Consider the following 18,213-nt stretch of genomic DNA (forward strand, 5'->3'; position numbering starts at 1 on the left):
AAATTGCTTTGGCTGAGGTGGACCGAGTTGGTTCTATTGAACCATGGACGGAGAAAGTGAAGACGGTTACGTTTTGAGAGATAAAAAGGATGCAAGTGCTGTGAATCAAGGGGATTTAGAGCAGACTCTTTTGGGGTTAACGGCTGATACATCAGCCTATTCATTCAGCCATTCTTTCATTTCCACATATTCCTCACTGTTCTCGTCGTGCCCTCCTTCACTCTCAATATCGTGGACTTGTGTTTCAATCACATGAAGCAAGTTAGATCCTAGCTCGACCGAGTTGTCGCATTCCCGTTCGACGAAATGGCGAATGATTTGCAACTGGCCCAAGGAGTCAACCGCACTAATGAGCATGCGATAAGGAGTCCTGTATTTGCAATTAACACGTACCAACCATGCCAACTTTTGAACAATGAACCTGTGTCTCTCCAAGTTGCTGGTGTAACCTCGGGGTCGAGGCTCACCATTCTCGCCTCTGCTTCGCAGCAACAAGAAGTTCAACGTTCCCCACAACGAACTATCAGAAAGCCGCTGGTCACACAATTGAGCCAACTGCCGCCACCAACTCTTGAACTCTTCATGGTAACCCTCCATCTCGATACACCACCTTAAAAAGCTATTGCCGTAGTAATTGGCAAAGTGCAAATCACAACTCTTGAGTGCGCGGGAAATGCATCGGTCGTCAATCACCAACTTGCTGCCATGCTCTCGTTTATGCAGACACTTTTGCACCACTCGTCGAAGCCAAGCCCAAAGCGAGCTGCTTTTATTGATACGTGCCATCCGACAAGTTAAAAAACTCGTGACGATCTCGAGGTCCTCTAGCCAATTGTCCAAGATCGCCACCGTTTGCGCATGGACTTTGATTATCGTGTGGTTTTCATTCGTGGTTATGAGATACCCCAACGTCATGAGATATGTTTCCCGCAATTCCACTAGCGATAGAGCCTGGAGGTTGTAGAGTTGCTGTCGATGCTCGTAGAAGTAGGCATGGGAAGCCATGAACATCTCCAAGTAGGCTCTCTTGTGTACACCAATTTCAAGGGAGGAGGAGGAGTCATCGGCATGGGTAGTAAAGGGGCCCGACTTTCTCTCCGATCCATCTCCTAGCTCCAAGTCGTCTGGAATCAATTCGATTATATTGTACTTTGCCTTGGAGTTGATGATCTCATCTCGCAAGGATTGTATCAGCTGCATCTATCGGGAGGTGGTCCACTGGAGTCGAGTTCGAGGTCAAGATGCGCATTTGAAATTTCAAATCCACCTCCACGCTGCAACTACAATTATACAACTATACAACTATACGAAAGATACAAATATACATGTGTATATATATATATATATGAATGAATACCCACGGTCTACTGCTAATGACGGAGAACACTCATCAAGATCCACTAATCCCACCAGAAGATGCGCTTTCGAACGCACTATATAAAAGCTCGAAACTAGACCATCTCTTCCCCATCCACAACAGCGATTCCCCCACGCCAACCGCCACCACCACCATTGCTAAATCCGCCATTTCCACCGATTTGGGTCCATCACCATATCAGCCGCAATGGAAACTACTACGAACCTTAGCCGGAGCACACCAGGGCTGGATCCAAGCAGTAGCCATCGACGAAACAACCAACAATTGGTTTGCAACCGGCTCGCAAGACGCAACCATCAAGATCTGGAACTTGCAAAACAACCAGATCCGCGCCACGCTCACGGGCCACATCATGGGTGTGCGCACGTTGGCCATCTCGCGCAGATTCCCCTATTTGTTCCTGGGATCCGAAGACAAGACCATGCGATGCTGGGACTTGGAACGGCTGCACGATGCCCTGGGCTGTCAAATTCGCAATTTCCACGGCCATGTCGGCGGCGTCTACGCGTTGGCTCTCCATGATGCCGTTGATGTGGTCCTAAGTGGTGGACGAGACGCCGTTGTGCGTGTATGGGACATTCGCACGAGCAAAGAAGTGGCGCTCCTAACGGGCCACACCAACGATATCACTTCCATCATTGCTGACGCGAGCGAGCCGCAGGTGGTGACGAGTTCGATGGATGGCACGATCAAGCTATGGGACTTGCGCAACTCGAAATGCATCACTACTATAACGCAACATCCCAAGAGTATTAGAGATATGAAGGCTCATCCGCTCGAATATACGTTTGTCTCTGGCGACTCTGGCGGTGGCATAAAGCAGTGGGTGTTGCCCAAGGCTGAACTACTTGAGAATTTCGAAAGAGATGAGCACGCCCTGGGCAGTAAAGTCATTAATACATTATCCATTAATCCAGTTACAAACACGCTATTTGCAGGTTACGATGACGGCAAGATGGATTTTTACAATTACACACTGGGCAAGTTGATTCAATCTGGTTACACTCGGCACTTGCCTGGCTCTGAAGGTGCTGCGATATACGCGTCAACGTTCGATATGTCGGGACTCCGGTTGATAACATGCGAAGGCGACAAAAGTATAAAAATCTGGGGTGATGACGACGGTGCAAATGAATGAATAACCACCGCCTCAATGACAAGAAAAGAAGGAATAATTGTGTTTTCTTTACCAACCGAAACGTAGTTGATTTGCCGTGAATTGCGGTGGAGTCCAGTTCAACAATTTGGGATTCAACTCGTGTTTCTTCTTTTCCTTGACTTTCTTGATCAACTTGTCGTACAATGTCATCATTTGATCTGTTAGCACAATGATATGCTGGCCTTTATAGTATCTCAACATTTGCAAAGTGGTCAATGTATGAAGGATATCCGTCGTGGTCATGCACGTTATCGCTGAGATGTCCTCTATTGTAATCTCGTTACTGTTGCCGTTTTCGCCTCTTGTGGTTGTTGTTGTTGTTGTTGCTCTCCCTGCTGCTGCTCCTTCTGCTGATGGCGTTCCTTCAAAATCTTCATCTTCTTCAGCTTGGAAATTGTTATTCTTTCGATACAAGGAAGGGTTGTTTCTCTCGACTAGCAACTTCACCAACGTGTCCGTCCAATAAGCTCGGTACGAAAGTAAGCCCAAATCAGACAAGGGTTTCTCGGGTGAGCCGACTTTCTTTTCCACGGCAGAAAGCATATATGAAAATTGGATTAGTATCTTGCCCAAGCCTCGTTTTTGGTAAGGGGGCAAAGTCAAAATACAAGCAACGTTGTAGTTATCCTGACTTTCTTTTTCTTTTGAAAAATATCCCATAATGTGATGTCCTTGCTCAGATTTGATACTCATGATGTAAAACAAGAATGGGTCAACATCATAATACAAGGTCTTGTGGTCCAAAAAAAGTTTCGATAGTAGACACAAGTTGCGGCAATATGTGCGCTGTTTCCTTCCATCCAACTCCCAAAACGATACTTTGCCATCTCGGTAGATTTCATTCCCCGGCGGATGTTTCATGGAACACTTGGACCTAAACCGCTCAAATTGTTTTCTTGATCCGAAAAACGACAAGGTAAAATCGCATATATATATCGTATCTTCCTCAGTGAGCTCAATCGGGTAGGGCGAGAAATACCATGGTTCAACTATATGTTCGCCCAAGATGACACTAGACAAATTTCTCACCCGGGCCACTTCAGAATGATTCTGAGTCATGGACCCACCAGCTCTCAATTTCTTGATTTCGTCTTCTCGGCTCACCTCTTCCCCGGGCCGTTTCAAACCTTGCACATTCAAGTTTTCCAAGTCCATCTCGTCGTCGTTCATCGCTGGTGTGCTTCCACCGCGAGGAGTCTGTGACTGCGACTGACTCCCGTTCCCATTCACATTGGCGTTCGCGCTGTTATTGCCATTGGCATTGGCGTTCAATTTCGAATCCTTGGATTTCGTGAGTTTCAGCTTGGTCTTTTTCTTTTGCTTGGTGTCCTTTTTTTCATCGGTCTTGATTTCCGGTAGTATCAAGGGTCGACAGAAGTTTATTCGATCAATCTCGACCCACTCGTCTAATCGCTTGTTGAAGTCCTGATAGTGGACATAATACACTTTTCTACCCTTTTTCAAGTGCTCTTGCAAAATCTCAGCGAGCCTTTCCTCTCCATCTTTTGATATATAAACTTTACAACCTAGTTGGATGCTTTCGATTTTGAAAAGCTCCTCGGTGCTCGTTGTTGCGCTCTCTTGTTTAATCTGCATGGGTTCCGACAGGGCAGGGGTCTTTTTATCTCCCGCAGCCAGAGGCTTGTCTTGAGTTGCCGGCATGACAGGGGGGTCAGTGGCAAATTTTTTTGATTGTTGTTGTTGTTGTTGTTGTTGCTGTTGTTGTTGTTGTTGTCGTGCGCATCGATTTTTTGATCAGAAAAATTTTGTTGCCAAATCTTTTGGATAAAGGATTGGTTAGCTACTCGCTTGACGTGAGTATCACGCACTGCCAACGTTGAGGTTGCCGACTATGGCGGTGAGAACGCTGGACAAGCTAGGCTATACACCAAAAAAAGAGGTTTCAGGCTATTAGAGTTGGCATGAGTTCTTCACGGTTTTTGCAACGTTTCTTGCTCGTCGCAATGATGTCCGCTACTCCCTTGGCCGCCACCCCAGGTCGCGTCTCTTCCAAGCCCGTGCTTGTAATAGGGAAAACAGGCTAGCGTCAAGAAGTGAGGATTAAATCAACTAAGCCACGTCTCACACTTCTCTTGCGATTAATAAACGCTCACGTGCATGGGCGTGGTCTATTGATTGAGGAAGAAACCCTAGTCGTTGGCGCCGTCTTGCTGGGTGGCAGCAGCCGTTAGTTGGAACTCGCAAGTCGCATATCGACATTCCCCCCTCCCCCCCCTCTTCCCAATTGCCCATGGCGTCGATTGCTCGCTTACTTGCGTACTCAGCAAGAGCGCAACCAAGAGAACTAACACAAGCTTTCAGCAAGTGTCGAGTTTCAACTGTCTCTCCTCCATCCTCCCTCCTCATTCCTCTCTCTCCAGCCCACTGCGGGCCAGACGCGGGGGGGAGAGGGGACGGAGCAAGTCTACAGCCCTGTGAGCAATCGACGTCCTGGAAAATGAGTATATTTGCTACCACCGCAATAAAATGCCTCGGGCTTCAGTACCAGAGCCTGGCAAAAGAGAAAATATAGCCAAAAAAACCCTAAACTTTCAAACAGGGTTACGACTGAGTTAATCATCGCTACAAAGAAACATTTGACGAGGACTCCTTGCGGGTTTTTCCCCCCGTTGTGGGTTCTGGGGTGTTTGGAATTGAGTTGAAGCTGTAGTGGAAATAAGAACTTCGGAAATTTCCATATTTTTCGACGAGATCCTTCCTCCACACTTTTCCCTTTCTCTCTCCTATACTCTCACTCTTCAACATATATATAAGGGGTCGAAAGCAGTACCCATATTGGTTTCTACAAGACACACACACAGCAAGTGTATATATACTCCAATTGAACACCGTAGAGAATGACCGAATTACGCCGCTCAGCAAGGGTTGCCGCGCAGCCAGCTAAAGAAGAAGCACCAGCGGCCTTTCCACCGGCTAAAAAGGCCAAGAAGGATACAACCGCGCCAAAAGCTACCCCTAAAGCAGAGCCCAAAAAAGCGAGCGACAACGGTGAAGACGCTGAGGAGATCCAAGTGGGCGACAAGATTCCGGATATCACGTTGTTGAACCAGGACGAGGAAGAAGTCGACTTGTCCGCAATTGCCAAGGCCAACAAGTACGTCGTCATATTCGCTTACCCCAAGGCATCCACCCCTGGCTGCACTAGACAAGTATGCGGATTCCAAAAAAACTACAAGTTTTTGACAGACAACGATGTTGCTGTGTTTGGGTTGTCGAGCGATGAGCCCAAGGCTCAAAAGAGTTTCCAAACAAAGCAAGGTGCCGAGTATGACTTGTTGAGTGACCCTGAAAAGCAATTGCTTGGCGTGTTGGGTGCTAAGAAATCGCCTAGTGGCATCAAAAGATCGCATTGGATTTTCAAAGATGGGGTTTTGGCCGTGAAGGAGATTCAAATTTCTCCTGAGCAGAGCTTTGAGGGTGCAAAGGAAGACATAGAGAAGTTTATTGCTGAAGCCAAGCCGGAGGCGGAGGCTAATGGAGATGAGAAGAAAGGAGAGGAGAAAGAGGAGGTTTTGAAGGAGAATGGAGATGACAAGAAGGAAGAGAATGGTGACGCGGTTGACAAGGACGAAGCAAAAGACTCCCAGCCAGTCTTAGAGCCAAAGGAAGAGGCAAGGGAAGAAGAAGGATACAAGGAAGATGACGAAGGTGCTGCACCACCCGAAGACGCAGTGGCCAAAGACGCCGTTGAAGAGGCTGAGGATAAGATCAAAGAAGATAAAGAGCCGACCGATGCAGAACTCGCTAAAGAGGAAGAAGAAGAGGAAAAAGAAGCAGCTGCTTGAGCAAATCGACTCGCATGGTGGACCTTGCTTTTTGCCCTGCCGCCCATTTCTCCTTCCCCCTGCTCATCCTTTCTTTAATTTCATTCCATCCTTTCAATTCCCAATCCCTTTCCCAAAAAAAAAAAAAAAAGAAATGACTTTGAATCTGTTTGAATTTCCTTCCATTTTTTGTTCATCTTGTTTTACTTGAAATCTTTGTAACTTTGTATATTCTCTTCAAAAAAACTAACTGTATCAAATAAACCTCATTATAAATAAAAACTCCCTAAATCTATCTAGTAGTATCATCTCTTTCCTCTATATCCTCTTCTTGATTTCTTTCTTTTTTTTTATGCCCAAATTGAACTCAATCTAACGACAGATTGGAGGAAAATTGCAATTGCCAAGACAACTTTACTAGCCCACCACCAATGTTGCACCGTGAATGAACAATACGTGAAATCGAATTGCCACCGGCCATGTTCAAACAACCCCGTTAGTATCCCAGTTTGTCCATCGAAATCGCCCATCATGGACCTAACAACAACTTCCCTCACAGACTGCCTACTTGAACCATCATCATCATCATCCTTCTCCTCTTTGCGATTTTTCGACGCAACCCAACGTCCTTGCTCGAAATTATACCAATCGTCACAACCTTCATGGTCGTGACCCGTTAGAATCACCCCCGGCTGGTCCAGGTTGGGAAACACGGCATTCATCACTCTTTGAGTCGTGTTGTCGCTCAAATGGTTGTGCGAGCGTAGGAGTCCGTTTTTATACGGTTCTCGCTGGTTATCGACATAGTATAAATGCTCAGGTCCATCGCGACATAACCCGGCACGTTTATACATGGGGATGTGCGTCAAGAGCACAGTAGCTCCCTGAAACTTGGGATTCTCGAATTTCTCCAAATGGTCCAAGAACGACCAAGTGAAGTTGAGAAACTCCGACTGTAAAGCGGGACCTTCCAACGTTAGTGAGTCCAACACCACCAATCTCCATTCATGCGCAGTGCCCCGCGCATAATTCACCACGTAGTTATTCTGGCCAAACAAATGGTGGAATCGCGCCATGTGTTGCCACGTAGCATCCCCCGAGTATCCAATATCGTGATTACCAGTCAAGTTTATAAATACGGGGTTGTCCAAGTTGGCCGTTTTGCGATCGCGGTCGACCCAATCATAGACATCTTCGTAGACTCTCGACGTGAACCGCTCCATAGGGTCCAACTGCATCTCTTGCTCCAACCATCGATGCCAATCATAGCTCTCATGTCTCGCGTGAGTCTCAACCACATTGGCCTTTTGTTCAGCCAGTCTCGGGAACAATCGCTCCACGTACCTCAATGTACGATTATAAAACTCCAGATCCAAGATCCACTGACTTGAGAACAAGTCGCCCATCACAGCAACATGCGAAGGCCGCAACCGGCGCAGCATCACCAGGTATATGTGGCCCAAATAATGATCATTGCCATAGTTATCGAGTCTCTTGATGTAGGGTGTCAGCGGCCAGTTGCCGTTGATTTGAGGATCGCCAAATAAGAGCATGTGGATTTCATGGGGACTCGGCTCGGGTTCCTGTCGCAACTCGGGGATGTTGAGCAAGAGCGGCTGGAGGTATTGCTGGGGGATCTTGTTGAGGATGGGGTACTTTGCAAAGTGCGGTGCAGCATGGGCCCAGTTGCATTGGTCTGGGGCATTGAGGATATCGGGGTAGAAGTAGATAAAAAAGTTGAGCAGGATCGCTGCTATGGTCACGAGGTCCACTAGGGCTCGTATGGGTCTAGGTATCGCCATACAGGACTGGTCTTTCTTTGAGCTGATGGGATGTTAGTTTTTGCTTGTTTTCGAAATTTTGCAATCTGGTGTAACTTCTTTTTCCCTTCTCTGGTCCCCGCGGTGGATGGTGGGTTGAAGAGTCTGGATTCCGCACGCGTCGACCCCCCCCCCCCCCCCCTCGTGAGAGGCCATGGGCCACGGGTGCTGCTCTTCAAACAGGGCCGCTCAGAGCTCAATGGTTTTCAAAGTATCCTACAGAGATTTCAAATCAACCAATGCTATCATTCCACTCGCATCTCCAAAATATCGCAAATCCACAATCAATCAATCTCTTTAAAATCTAAATAAAATGAACAACAAAAAAACACTACATGCTTGATTTGATGAAAATAAAAAACATTTCTCGCCAAAGACACATGATTTCAGGCTTTTATTTTTCTCTTTTTCTTTCCCTCCGCCTCTAACCGGACTTGGATGCCAAAGTTTTAGATGTTTTCTTTCAAAGTTTGGTTCAACTTGTTGACTTTACTAGCGATGGAAACATCAACGGTTCTGTCGCCAACTTCAACAACCAAACCACCTTTGATATCAGGGTTGACTTCATTGTTCAATTTCAAGGTCTTGCCCTCGCCGACAAAGCTGCTGTTGCCAATGGAAGCTTGCAATTTCTTTAATATCTTCGACTCCAAAGGCTTAGCACTGGTGACGGTAGCGTTGACGATTCCATTGTGGGCATCGTTCAACATACCGAATTTCTTGAAAATCGAGGGGAAGTCGCCCAACCTGTTGTTTTCAGCCAACACCAAGAGAAAGTTGGCCGTGGTCTTGTCCAATGCTAAGCTATTGTTGACCGACTTGATTATAGCGACTCGGTCGTCCTTGGACAAACCGGGGTTGGTCAAAGCCTCTTCCAACTTGGGGTCTCCCTTGATGACTCCTTCGACTTTCTTCAACGAATTGTAAGTCTGAGCCATGTCCGACTCTTGCACAGTTGCCGAGTACAAGGAGTTGGCGTAGACACCATCGGTTCCAAACAACTCAATTGGTGGTTTAATGTTTTTTGGTGCTGCTCTTCTTGCAGTAAAAGCGAGGGCACGGGCAAAGACACGGGAGTACATTTTTTTTTCAATTCTGGTCTGCTTTTGGAAAGAAATTGGATCTTCTTAGTTTAACGAGGATTTTTTGGCTTGTTGCAGAGAAAGACCAATTGCTAAAGACACTTTTGCTCTGTGGTTGAAGTTCGCTGGAACCTTCTTAGAAGGATTGGTTGAAAATTTCCCACTCTCTTACCCTCGCAGTTGGCATCTAAAAGTCGAGTGTGTCGTGTCGCGTTTAGCAATCTGCGACACTGGAGACGAGTCTCTACTGTGTGTTTCATTGGATCATTGACTTTAATATGTATGTGTGGATCTCCTCATATTCAGAACAATCACGTGACATAGGCTACCAAGTGTTGGCCACATGAAAAAAAAAAACCTTCCAAGCATGTCCAGGGCCAGTTTGAAGTAAGGTCTTAAGAAATCAAACAAGAAAAAGAACAGGATCGAAATCGAGGTCGAGGGTTCCCAAGTAGGAGTGAAATGATACCGCGTATTACCAGCCAATCATTATTCAAAGCGAGCAGGAACAGCGCTTCAAGGGTAGCGCCTTCTTCTGCAACTTGCTCCGCCAACTTGCTCCGTTTCAGATCCACAATCACCAACACAGACCCCAGCATCAACAGCAGCCAATTAACAGAGTTGGAAGAGCAAGACATTCGATTTAGAAAACAGAGAGAGCTCGAACTTAAGCTAACCAAAATCAAACATTATGGAGAGCTTTTCCCCGTGCATACCCATCCGGGCTCAACTCATTACAAGAAACCCGTCCATGAACACTTGCACAAGGGACGTCCCATCAAAGCTCTAACTGTGCCCCTCAAGAAAACCAGCGGTAGAAACAACTCGGGCCAGATCCGGGTGCGTGGCCGTGGTGGAGGTCACAAGCGTCGAGTGAGACTCGTGGATTTCCACAGGTACGAGCCAGGCAAGAACAAAGTGGTGCGTATCGAATACGATCCAAATAGATCGGGACACTTGGCACTTTTGCAGCACATGGAAACTGGCAATTTATCCTATATTATTGCCCCACAGGGGTTGCGTGGTGGCGACATTGTTGAAAGTTTCAGAGATGGCATCCCTCAGGATTTCATGGAGGAAATGAAGCGCAACAACAACGGCGAAGTTGACGATGCCCTTTTATCAGCTCGTGTCTTGCAAAGAGGCAACTGTTTGCCTTTGAAGATGTTACCCGTGGGATCAATAATTCACAACGTGGGGTTGAATCCAAACAGAGGCTCGCAGTTGATACGTTCCGCGGGTACTTTTGGCAAAATCTTGGCCAAGGACGCAGCTAAAAACAAAGCTATTGTCAAGATGAGCAGCGGCGAGCACAGATATATCCAATTAAACTGCCATGCCACTTTGGGCGTGGTATCAAACAAGGAACACCAGTTGATCTCGTGGGGTAAAGCGGGCAGAAGCCGTTATAGAGGTAGAAGGCCTATGGTTAGAGGTGTTGCCATGAACGCATGCGACCATCCTCACGGTGGTGGTAGAGGTAAGTCCAAGTCCAACAAGGTGACTCAATCGATGTGGGGTTTGAAGAAGTTTGCAAAGACAAGATTGGTGCCTAACAAATTGGTGATTAGAAATAGGAAAGGCCGTATGATTAGACATAAAAAGTAATCAAGTAAGTAAGTAGGTGAGCAAACAAATTGAGCAACCATGTAAATAAAAATGTTTAGCATCAATAAACTAACCAATTTTGCAAAAGTTGGGCTCCGTGTTGATACCAAGCGTGTGGATCAATTCGCATACCAAGTCACGACTCAACTTCATAATAACATCAAATCTTCCAATCAAGAACAAAACCAAAATGGCTATGATCAAAGTAGCACTGAATGTGCCCCCGATTATATACGCGGCACGAGGCGAGTAATCTCTTCTCAACAAACTGCTAATCCAACGCTCCATCATATCGAGAATCCAATCATTCAAACCTCTTCTTTCTGGATCAATCGGTTGCACGGGGACAGGCGACGCGGGAGCTCCTGGAGGTGGAGAATTGGGAACGGTATACACCGGCTCGGGTTCTTCTTCTTCTTCGTCGTCATCAACGCGTCTTTCTCCTCTGGGTCTAGAGTCGCGGCCGTAGCTCCAACAGGGCAAACACGATCTCCGCGGAGCCGTTGCCGCAACAACCGAGACATCGTCGGAGCGAATTGGTTGCAAACTGGTATTTTGTTCTTGGTTGTTGCAAAACTCGCCTTCTTCCTCGTTGGTTTCTCTTGTGTTTTGCACAAACAATGGGGTTGGTTCTGAAAGCAACGGGGTCCGTGACGTGGGTTCATGGGGTCCATTGGGTCCATTTGGTTGTTCAACCATCTTGGTGTGGTCGAAAGGCTTTGTTTGGTTAGGTTTGGAAAAAAAAAGTGCTGCCAAAAAAACGATCATGAAATCGGAATTTTGTCTTCAATTTTTACCACCACCATCATTACCACCACATCAACTCATGCATAGTCGTAGATAGAAATCGTTATTATAAACCAACTTTAAATCTTGCTGTTTAAACTCCAACTCGACTTCACCAACAGCAGATTCATCAACATCAAATTCTTCATCTTCAACAGTAGCTGATCCATTATCATTATCATTATCATCATCCTCATCAGTGACCTTATAGTCTTCCACCATACTTGTAGGAACTCTTTTTACTAGTGCACCCTTGACACTACAAACATAATCAAACTCCCAAATTTCCAAAACACAGTAGTTTAACCTCGAACTCACCCGCTCTAAATCATAATACTGACGTAGATATTGGCCCGCTGCAAATTTCAAATGTGCCTTGCGTATCAAAGCAAAATTGTAAATGGCAAACATATCGTCAAATTTCAATTTCCCACGCGCAATGTGCCGTTGTATGGCTTTGCGGGGAAAAACGCAGCACATCTTGTGGGTTTGGTCGCTCATGATAACGTGGACATCACCAGTGGCACCACGGGGGCCAAACTCGATAAACCGAAGATAATAAGGTGTATTTGCATCTTTCGGCTTGAAATTCCGTTTAATCATGGGCTCCCGTCTCGGCAGACGATATTTGATTGCAAACAAGACATCTCTCAAAAGCCAGCTTCGATCATGTCTCTTGTTCAGGAGCTCAGCTTCTCGCGTAGCAAATGAACAATCTTTAACCTTGCTGAAACCTTGAACTCCAGCCGATGTTGGTGCTTGTGCTTGTGCGTGTGCTGGTGCTGGTGCTTTTGAATCACCAATGCAGTTTAGATAGTCCCGCTTATCTGAATCACTCCATAAGATCATCAATCCATCATTTTGCCCTTGTTCTTTTCTAAGGGCTTCAATTTCACATTCAACTTTTTCATGTTCTTCAATCAATTTACGGACTTCGTAACCGTATAATGCAAGTAATTGTTTACTTGAATCCAGATCCATCAGCACATCTCCCATTCGTCCAACCTCTCTCTCTCTCTCTCTTTCCTCTTCTAACCGTGAAAGCGACGATCAAGTCTGTCAAGTCTGATTACAAACAAAACGCAATGGAAGCGAATTGCTGTGAAATGTTCAATCACGTCGGTAGGGATGTGATCATTTCCAAGTCACGTGACTCCCACTCCCATGCTTGAACAAGACACCGCCATAACTCCCACCCTTCAAGCTCTGCTGCTCTAGATCACGCTGGGATCGACTATGGGAGACTAGACGGTGCCACCATTCGAATCTCGAGAGTTAACAGATGACTACCGAAGAAGTAGCGTAGTTTTCACGCTTAATCTCCGGGACAAGCTTGTCGTTGCTTATCTCGCCTCCAACAGCCTCATTTATCTGCCAGAAGTCCCACACCCAAACTCTTCAGCAACCTCCACACTAGTAAGAAGTTAAGAAATCAAAGCTATACAGAAGCAAAATCGCAAAGCATATGCGATTTGTTGAACTATTCTGGGCACGATATGCCAAAGATCAAGAGCCAGAGCTGAAGTGAGATCTTGCAATGACGGGGGAAAAAGAGAAACCATCTTTTCAAAAACTCTATAAAATACTCAACAAATAGTAACTAATCAATCCGACAAATACAAATCCCGAAATCTTAAACACTTTGAGCAAGACGCTTCTAGGATTGTACTTGTATTTCACAATCACATCAACCTTATGCATATCGTCAAACAAGTTCTTGTAGTGCACAGTAACTTTGACATGGCCCTTTGCAACATCCAAATATGACAACTCATGATCAACAACAACGGAATCGTATGGGACAGGAGACGCGACACCCAAGAACTCGGCGTTTTCGGGCAAGTAAAACTCCAAATAGACATCTTTGTAGCTTATATCCCTCACGGAATTCAACAATGGCAATTTAATCAAAAACTCATCAGGTTGGGCATTGGATTGGTGTACAAACTCGCCCATTTCTTCAGTCCAGCCCAACGTGAAATTGTAATGCCAGTTGCCCAAGAGGGGGAAGCGAGGCATCAAGATCAAATGGTTTTGAGCAATTTGGTGAGTTGAAACAACGCCAACTTTGTCAACGTAGTAGTAATCATCAAATTTTCTCAGCAACAACGGAATCTCCAAGTGGCTCAAAGCCCAGTGGTTTCTCGTATGCTCGTATCTTCCTTTCATCCAGTCCACCCTGGAAAACCCTGTCGATAATTGAGCTCCACCATTAGTCAACTCATAGTATTCTTCAATTTGAATACGATTGACATTTGAAGCAGGCAACCAAACTGATCTGTTCAAGCTTATCGCTTTGGCGAGTGGTCGGTTGTGGTCATACATCAATCCCATCGGTTTCAACGTAAATGGCTCCACCACCGAATCCAACGGTCCATATTTCAAACTAGTTCCTTCGACTCGAGGGCTCAACAGAGTGGTGGTAGTTGTGGCATTCACCTCGTCATCTATATGCAACTCCATTTCCTGACCTTTGGTCATGCCGCTCAAGGACATGGAGTAGTCCCTTGTCGGGTAAGGTGAATATACAAACTTATTAGTCTTGAATAGTAATTGTTGTACATCTTCCAATTTCGCCAACTTTTGAGGTACAGCCTCCAACTTATCAATGTAGACATAGTTGACTCTCAATTCAAGCTCCGAGTTTGGAGCCACGGGCACAGGCAATTCCAATTTGAAAACTTGGTTGGGCACAATTTCGTCAAATGGAACTTCAACCAACTGGTCTCCCAACACGACACTGAATATGGCCAATTCTCCCACACTGTCAAACCCGTCGTTGACCATATAGTAGTATTCACGTTGTGGAGTCGAGACTGTGTTTTTGACGGTGATTAAATCCGTTTCCTTAACGTAGCCTTTACTTAGATCAATGGTTCTTGCATAGTGTGTATTTTCCCAGTTTGGCTCAAATGTGTACAAGCTGGTGATATGGGCCATGCATATGGAGGTTAGAGCCCCAATTATGAGTATGTACTGGCTCCACATGTTTTTGTCCTGCTTGATTGAGGTTCAAAAGGCACTTGGAGTTGTTGTGAACTGGCACCTTGGCTTGTTGTGGATGTGTTCATCTGAGTAAAAGGTGTCAAGATTTTGAAAAATTCCGTGCACGTGCATGTCACGTGCACCAAAAATCACGACAGAATGCTATGGTGGTGCACGTGCTTGTCACGTGCACCGTGGCCACGACACGTCTCCAGGGACACCCACCAGATCACTTATTATTTCGTCGTGGTTCGGTATCTTTAGATATAATCCGCCCAGTAGAGAAGTAAAGCTGACATTGCCTTCTATCAAGTAACCGTGCCAGTGCATGTGTCTGGCAGGTTAAATATACAGCTCGGAAATTTCGTAGATTCTCAACAGTCTCAAAACTACAAGTGTTTTCCAGAAGAAACCACACTAGCACATTCTCCCAAAACATTCAAGTTCAAAACGCCGCGGGAAATGTGCATCGAATGGCCTAGCCAACACTATTACTATCACTAAATGCGTCGTTTCCTCCCAGTTAGTTATACCAGGCACCCCTCGCCTTCCCACCCCAAGGGGCCGTAGAGTTGCTATGAATGTCGGTAGTAAGACGAGTTCTCTGTCCCTTCTCTAAAAATTTTCCTATTGGTAGCAACTTTGGTATTTTTTCAACTTAGCACTATTTACCGCCACCACCACGAAACATACACATACACACTGGCAACGGGAGAAACTTACAGCCAGGGACTCTTTTTTTTTTTTTTTTGGCCACCAGGTTCATTTCACAGTTTCATCCAAGGGCCCTTGTTCATTTTTTTTTTCCTTTTTTATTGTTCTTTTGCTGATTGGTTCTAGAGTCTAGAGTTTTTGTTGTCACTTGCCAGCTGAAGCATGTCGTTGCAGGATCTCATCCCCGTGGTTAACAAGCTACAAGATATAGTCACAACAACCCAGCTAGCCGATATTGACTTGCCGATCTTGGCAGTGGTTGGCTCCCAGTCGTGTGGGAAATCATCAGTGTTGGAGAACATTGTTGGCAAGGATTTCTTGCCGAGAGGCACTGGGATTGTCACGAGAAGGCCCTTGGTTTTGCAATTGATCAACGTTAAGGACGACGATCCGATTCTTAAAAAGTCGAGCCGTCGTCACCAGCTCCACCAGCACGACGATTTGGACCATGACAATGACGATGATCATGGAGACCGTCCCGGGGGTCCTGGGGGTTCTGGCGCGGAAGAGACGGACGAGGTCAATTTAGAAGACCATTTGAGGAGAATGAACGGCGGCCAGTCGAGAAGGAAAAACCCCGCGGAGTGGGGGGAGTTTTTGCACATCCCCAAAAAGAGGTTCTACAATTTCCATGACATTAGGAAAGAAATCGAAATTGAGACCTTGCGCATTGCCGGCGAAAACAAGGGCATCAGCAGAATCCCCATCAATTTGAAAATATACTCGCCACATGTGCTCAATCTTACCCTTGTCGACTTGCCCGGTCTCACAAAGATCCCCATTGGCGACCAACCCACAGACATTGAAAGACAAACAAGAAACTTGATTTTGGAGTACATTGCTAAACCAAACTGCATTATCCTAGCCGTGTCGCCTGCAAATGTCGATCTCGTTAATTCCGAATCTTTGAAACTTGCAAGACAAGTTGACCCCACGGGTAAACGAACCGTTGGCATCTTGACCAAATTGGATCTCATGGATCAGGGAACTAATGCTTTGGATATCCTCAAGGGAAATGTTTACCCGTTGAAATTGGGGTTTATTGGAATCGTCAATCGTTCGCAACAGGACATTTCCGAAAATAAATCACTTGATGATTCCTTGGTGAGCGAACAGCAATTTTTCCTCAATCATCCTGCTTACAGAGCAATGGCTGCCAAATGCGGCACCAAACACTTGGCCCAAACTCTCAACAAGATTCTTATGAACCACATTCGCGACAGATTACCCGACATTAAGGCCAAGCTCAACACGTTGATGAGTCAAACTGAGCATGAACTTGCCTCCTATGGAGACATGCCAAACATTGGCGACTCTAAGGAAGGCAGAGGTGCCATGGTGTTGACTTTGATGACCAAGTTTGCCAATGCTTTCATCAGTTCCATCGAAGGTAACTCGGCAAGCACAGTGACCACAAAGGAACTTTGCGGAGGTGCAAGAATATACTTTATATATAATGAAGTGTTTGGCTCGACTTTGGCTTCCATCAACCCGACACACAATTTATCAGTTCATGATATCAGAACAGCAATTCGAAACTCAACTGGACCTAGGCCTTCATTATTTGTGCCCGAGTTGGCTTTTGATTTACTAGTCAAGCCCCAGATCAACTTGTTGGAGGATCCATCTCAAAGGTGCGTTGAAATGGTTTACGAAGAGTTGATGAAGATTGTCCATAGTGTCTGTTCGTCCGATATTGGCCCTGAATTGAGCAGATATCCGAGGTTGCAGAATAGATTGATTGAGGTTGTTAGTGATTTGCTAAGGGAAAGACTAGGACCAACCAAACACTATGTCGAGTCTCTTATAGAGATCCACAAGGCATACATCAACACCAACCACCCAAACTTTGTCGGTGCTGCTAAAGCCATGAGCATAGTTGTGGCTGAGCGCCAAAAACAGAAGGAAATGGAACTGAACAACAAATTGAAACTAGCAACCCAACGTATTCTCGGAAGGAAAGATGCCGAGTTGGTTGAACTCAACGGTGAAGGAGAAGGAGCAGAGCGAGCAGGAGAAGAAGACGAAGAAGAAGATACAGATGAAGGTGTTGCAAAGATGAAGGAAGATATCGTATCAGTCGATGATGAATTCCCTAAACGCAAACGTACAAGCCACCACGCTAGACCCAAGGCCCACCGCCACGATGAATCATACCTCAATTATTTCCTTGGTAAAGACCCTATTGTACACCAGCAACAAATGCAAACGCAGGCTCAACTCAACCCCACGCCATTCAAGTTCCCTCATCCTCATGAAACAACATTGCAATTTAACTCGCAATTCATCAACAACAGAGTCACGAGCAACCCTCATTCAAACCTCCACCACCACCTGCTCAATTACCTGAACCTGAACCTGCACTACCACCACCACCACCTGCACCTGCTTCAACAGCAAAACTCAACGCCGTCGTCACTGCACAGTTACCAAGCAAGTGACGCCATGCAGAATGACTTTGGCAATCTCTCAGTCTCGGGGGATGCAGTATTTACAGATGGATCATTTGAGTCTGACGAGACAATAAACGAATTAACGGAACGCGAGCAAATGGAGTGCGAATTGATTCGAAGATTAATAATATCCTACTTCAGCATTATTAGAGAAATGATCCAAGATCAAGTGCCCAAATCCATCATGTGTCTTTTGGTCAATCACGTTAAACAGCATATTCAAAATCGGTTGGTTGTTAAATTATACAGTGACGACATGTTTGACGAGTTGTTGAGAGAAGATGCTGGCATTCAAGCTGAGCGTGAAAAATGCATTGAGTTGTTGAAGACTTATAAAGAAGCTGCTAGGATTATTGGCGATGTTGTGTGATAATGTTGGGGACACGGCACGTATTTTTTATATATAAGATAGAAAGTGACTGTAAATACAAAAAAGCAAAAAA

At 45.7% G+C, this 18,213-nt stretch overlaps 11 protein-coding genes across 11 annotated transcripts; 4 read left to right on the forward strand and 7 right to left on the reverse strand. All coding sequences in view use genetic code 12, as the record gives it.

Moving 5' to 3' along the window:
- Positions 1–156: 156 nt before the first annotated feature.
- On the reverse strand, positions 157–1,200 carry LODBEIA_P21670 (uncharacterized protein; the record flags this gene model as incomplete). The annotated part of the gene is made up of 1 exon (XM_066972136.1): positions 157–1,200. One exon carries the CDS (start codon positions 1,198–1,200, stop codon positions 157–159), a length of 1,044 nt encoding a protein of 347 aa, XP_066829105.1.
- Positions 1,201–1,373: 173 nt separating this feature from the next.
- Positions 1,374–2,516, forward strand: LODBEIA_P21680 (uncharacterized protein; the record flags this gene model as incomplete). Its single annotated transcript, XM_066972137.1, has 1 exon — positions 1,374–2,516. One exon carries the CDS (start codon positions 1,374–1,376, stop codon positions 2,514–2,516), a length of 1,143 nt encoding a protein of 380 aa, XP_066829106.1.
- Positions 2,517–2,564: 48 nt separating this feature from the next.
- LODBEIA_P21690 (uncharacterized protein) lies at positions 2,565–4,199 on the reverse strand (the record flags this gene model as incomplete). Its single annotated transcript, XM_066972138.1, has 1 exon — positions 2,565–4,199. The coding sequence occupies one exon, from the start codon at positions 4,197–4,199 to the stop codon at positions 2,565–2,567; it is 1,635 nt and encodes a 544-aa protein (XP_066829107.1).
- Positions 4,200–5,395: 1,196 nt separating this feature from the next.
- Positions 5,396–6,343, forward strand: LODBEIA_P21700 (uncharacterized protein; the record flags this gene model as incomplete). Its single annotated transcript, XM_066972140.1, has 1 exon — positions 5,396–6,343. One exon carries the CDS (start codon positions 5,396–5,398, stop codon positions 6,341–6,343), a length of 948 nt encoding a protein of 315 aa, XP_066829108.1.
- A 329-nt stretch (positions 6,344–6,672) lies between these two features.
- On the reverse strand, positions 6,673–8,124 carry LODBEIA_P21710 (uncharacterized protein; the record flags this gene model as incomplete). The annotated part of the gene is made up of 1 exon (XM_066972141.1): positions 6,673–8,124. The coding sequence occupies one exon, from the start codon at positions 8,122–8,124 to the stop codon at positions 6,673–6,675; it is 1,452 nt and encodes a 483-aa protein (XP_066829109.1).
- Positions 8,125–8,591: 467 nt separating this feature from the next.
- On the reverse strand, positions 8,592–9,224 carry LODBEIA_P21720 (uncharacterized protein; the record flags this gene model as incomplete). The annotated part of the gene is made up of 1 exon (XM_066972142.1): positions 8,592–9,224. One exon carries the CDS (start codon positions 9,222–9,224, stop codon positions 8,592–8,594), a length of 633 nt encoding a protein of 210 aa, XP_066829110.1.
- Positions 9,225–9,686: 462 nt separating this feature from the next.
- On the forward strand, positions 9,687–10,832 carry LODBEIA_P21730 (mitochondrial 54S ribosomal protein uL2m; the record flags this gene model as incomplete). The annotated part of the gene is made up of 1 exon (XM_066972143.1): positions 9,687–10,832. The coding sequence occupies one exon, from the start codon at positions 9,687–9,689 to the stop codon at positions 10,830–10,832; it is 1,146 nt and encodes a 381-aa protein (XP_066829111.1).
- Positions 10,833–10,901: 69 nt separating this feature from the next.
- On the reverse strand, positions 10,902–11,531 carry LODBEIA_P21740 (uncharacterized protein; the record flags this gene model as incomplete). The annotated part of the gene is made up of 1 exon (XM_066972144.1): positions 10,902–11,531. One exon carries the CDS (start codon positions 11,529–11,531, stop codon positions 10,902–10,904), a length of 630 nt encoding a protein of 209 aa, XP_066829112.1.
- Positions 11,532–11,651: 120 nt separating this feature from the next.
- LODBEIA_P21750 (uncharacterized protein) lies at positions 11,652–12,614 on the reverse strand (the record flags this gene model as incomplete). The annotated part of the gene is made up of 1 exon (XM_066972145.1): positions 11,652–12,614. One exon carries the CDS (start codon positions 12,612–12,614, stop codon positions 11,652–11,654), a length of 963 nt encoding a protein of 320 aa, XP_066829113.1.
- Positions 12,615–13,193: 579 nt separating this feature from the next.
- On the reverse strand, positions 13,194–14,606 carry LODBEIA_P21760 (uncharacterized protein; the record flags this gene model as incomplete). Its single annotated transcript, XM_066972146.1, has 1 exon — positions 13,194–14,606. The coding sequence occupies one exon, from the start codon at positions 14,604–14,606 to the stop codon at positions 13,194–13,196; it is 1,413 nt and encodes a 470-aa protein (XP_066829114.1).
- An 873-nt stretch (positions 14,607–15,479) lies between these two features.
- On the forward strand, positions 15,480–18,140 carry LODBEIA_P21770 (uncharacterized protein; the record flags this gene model as incomplete). Its single annotated transcript, XM_066972147.1, has 1 exon — positions 15,480–18,140. The coding sequence occupies one exon, from the start codon at positions 15,480–15,482 to the stop codon at positions 18,138–18,140; it is 2,661 nt and encodes an 886-aa protein (XP_066829115.1).
- Positions 18,141–18,213: the final 73 nt, after the last annotated feature.

This window comes from Lodderomyces beijingensis, assembly GCF_963989305.1.
Source record: "Lodderomyces beijingensis strain CBS 14171 genome assembly, chromosome: 3".
Taxonomy (NCBI): Eukaryota; Fungi; Ascomycota; class Pichiomycetes; order Serinales; family Debaryomycetaceae; genus Lodderomyces; species Lodderomyces beijingensis.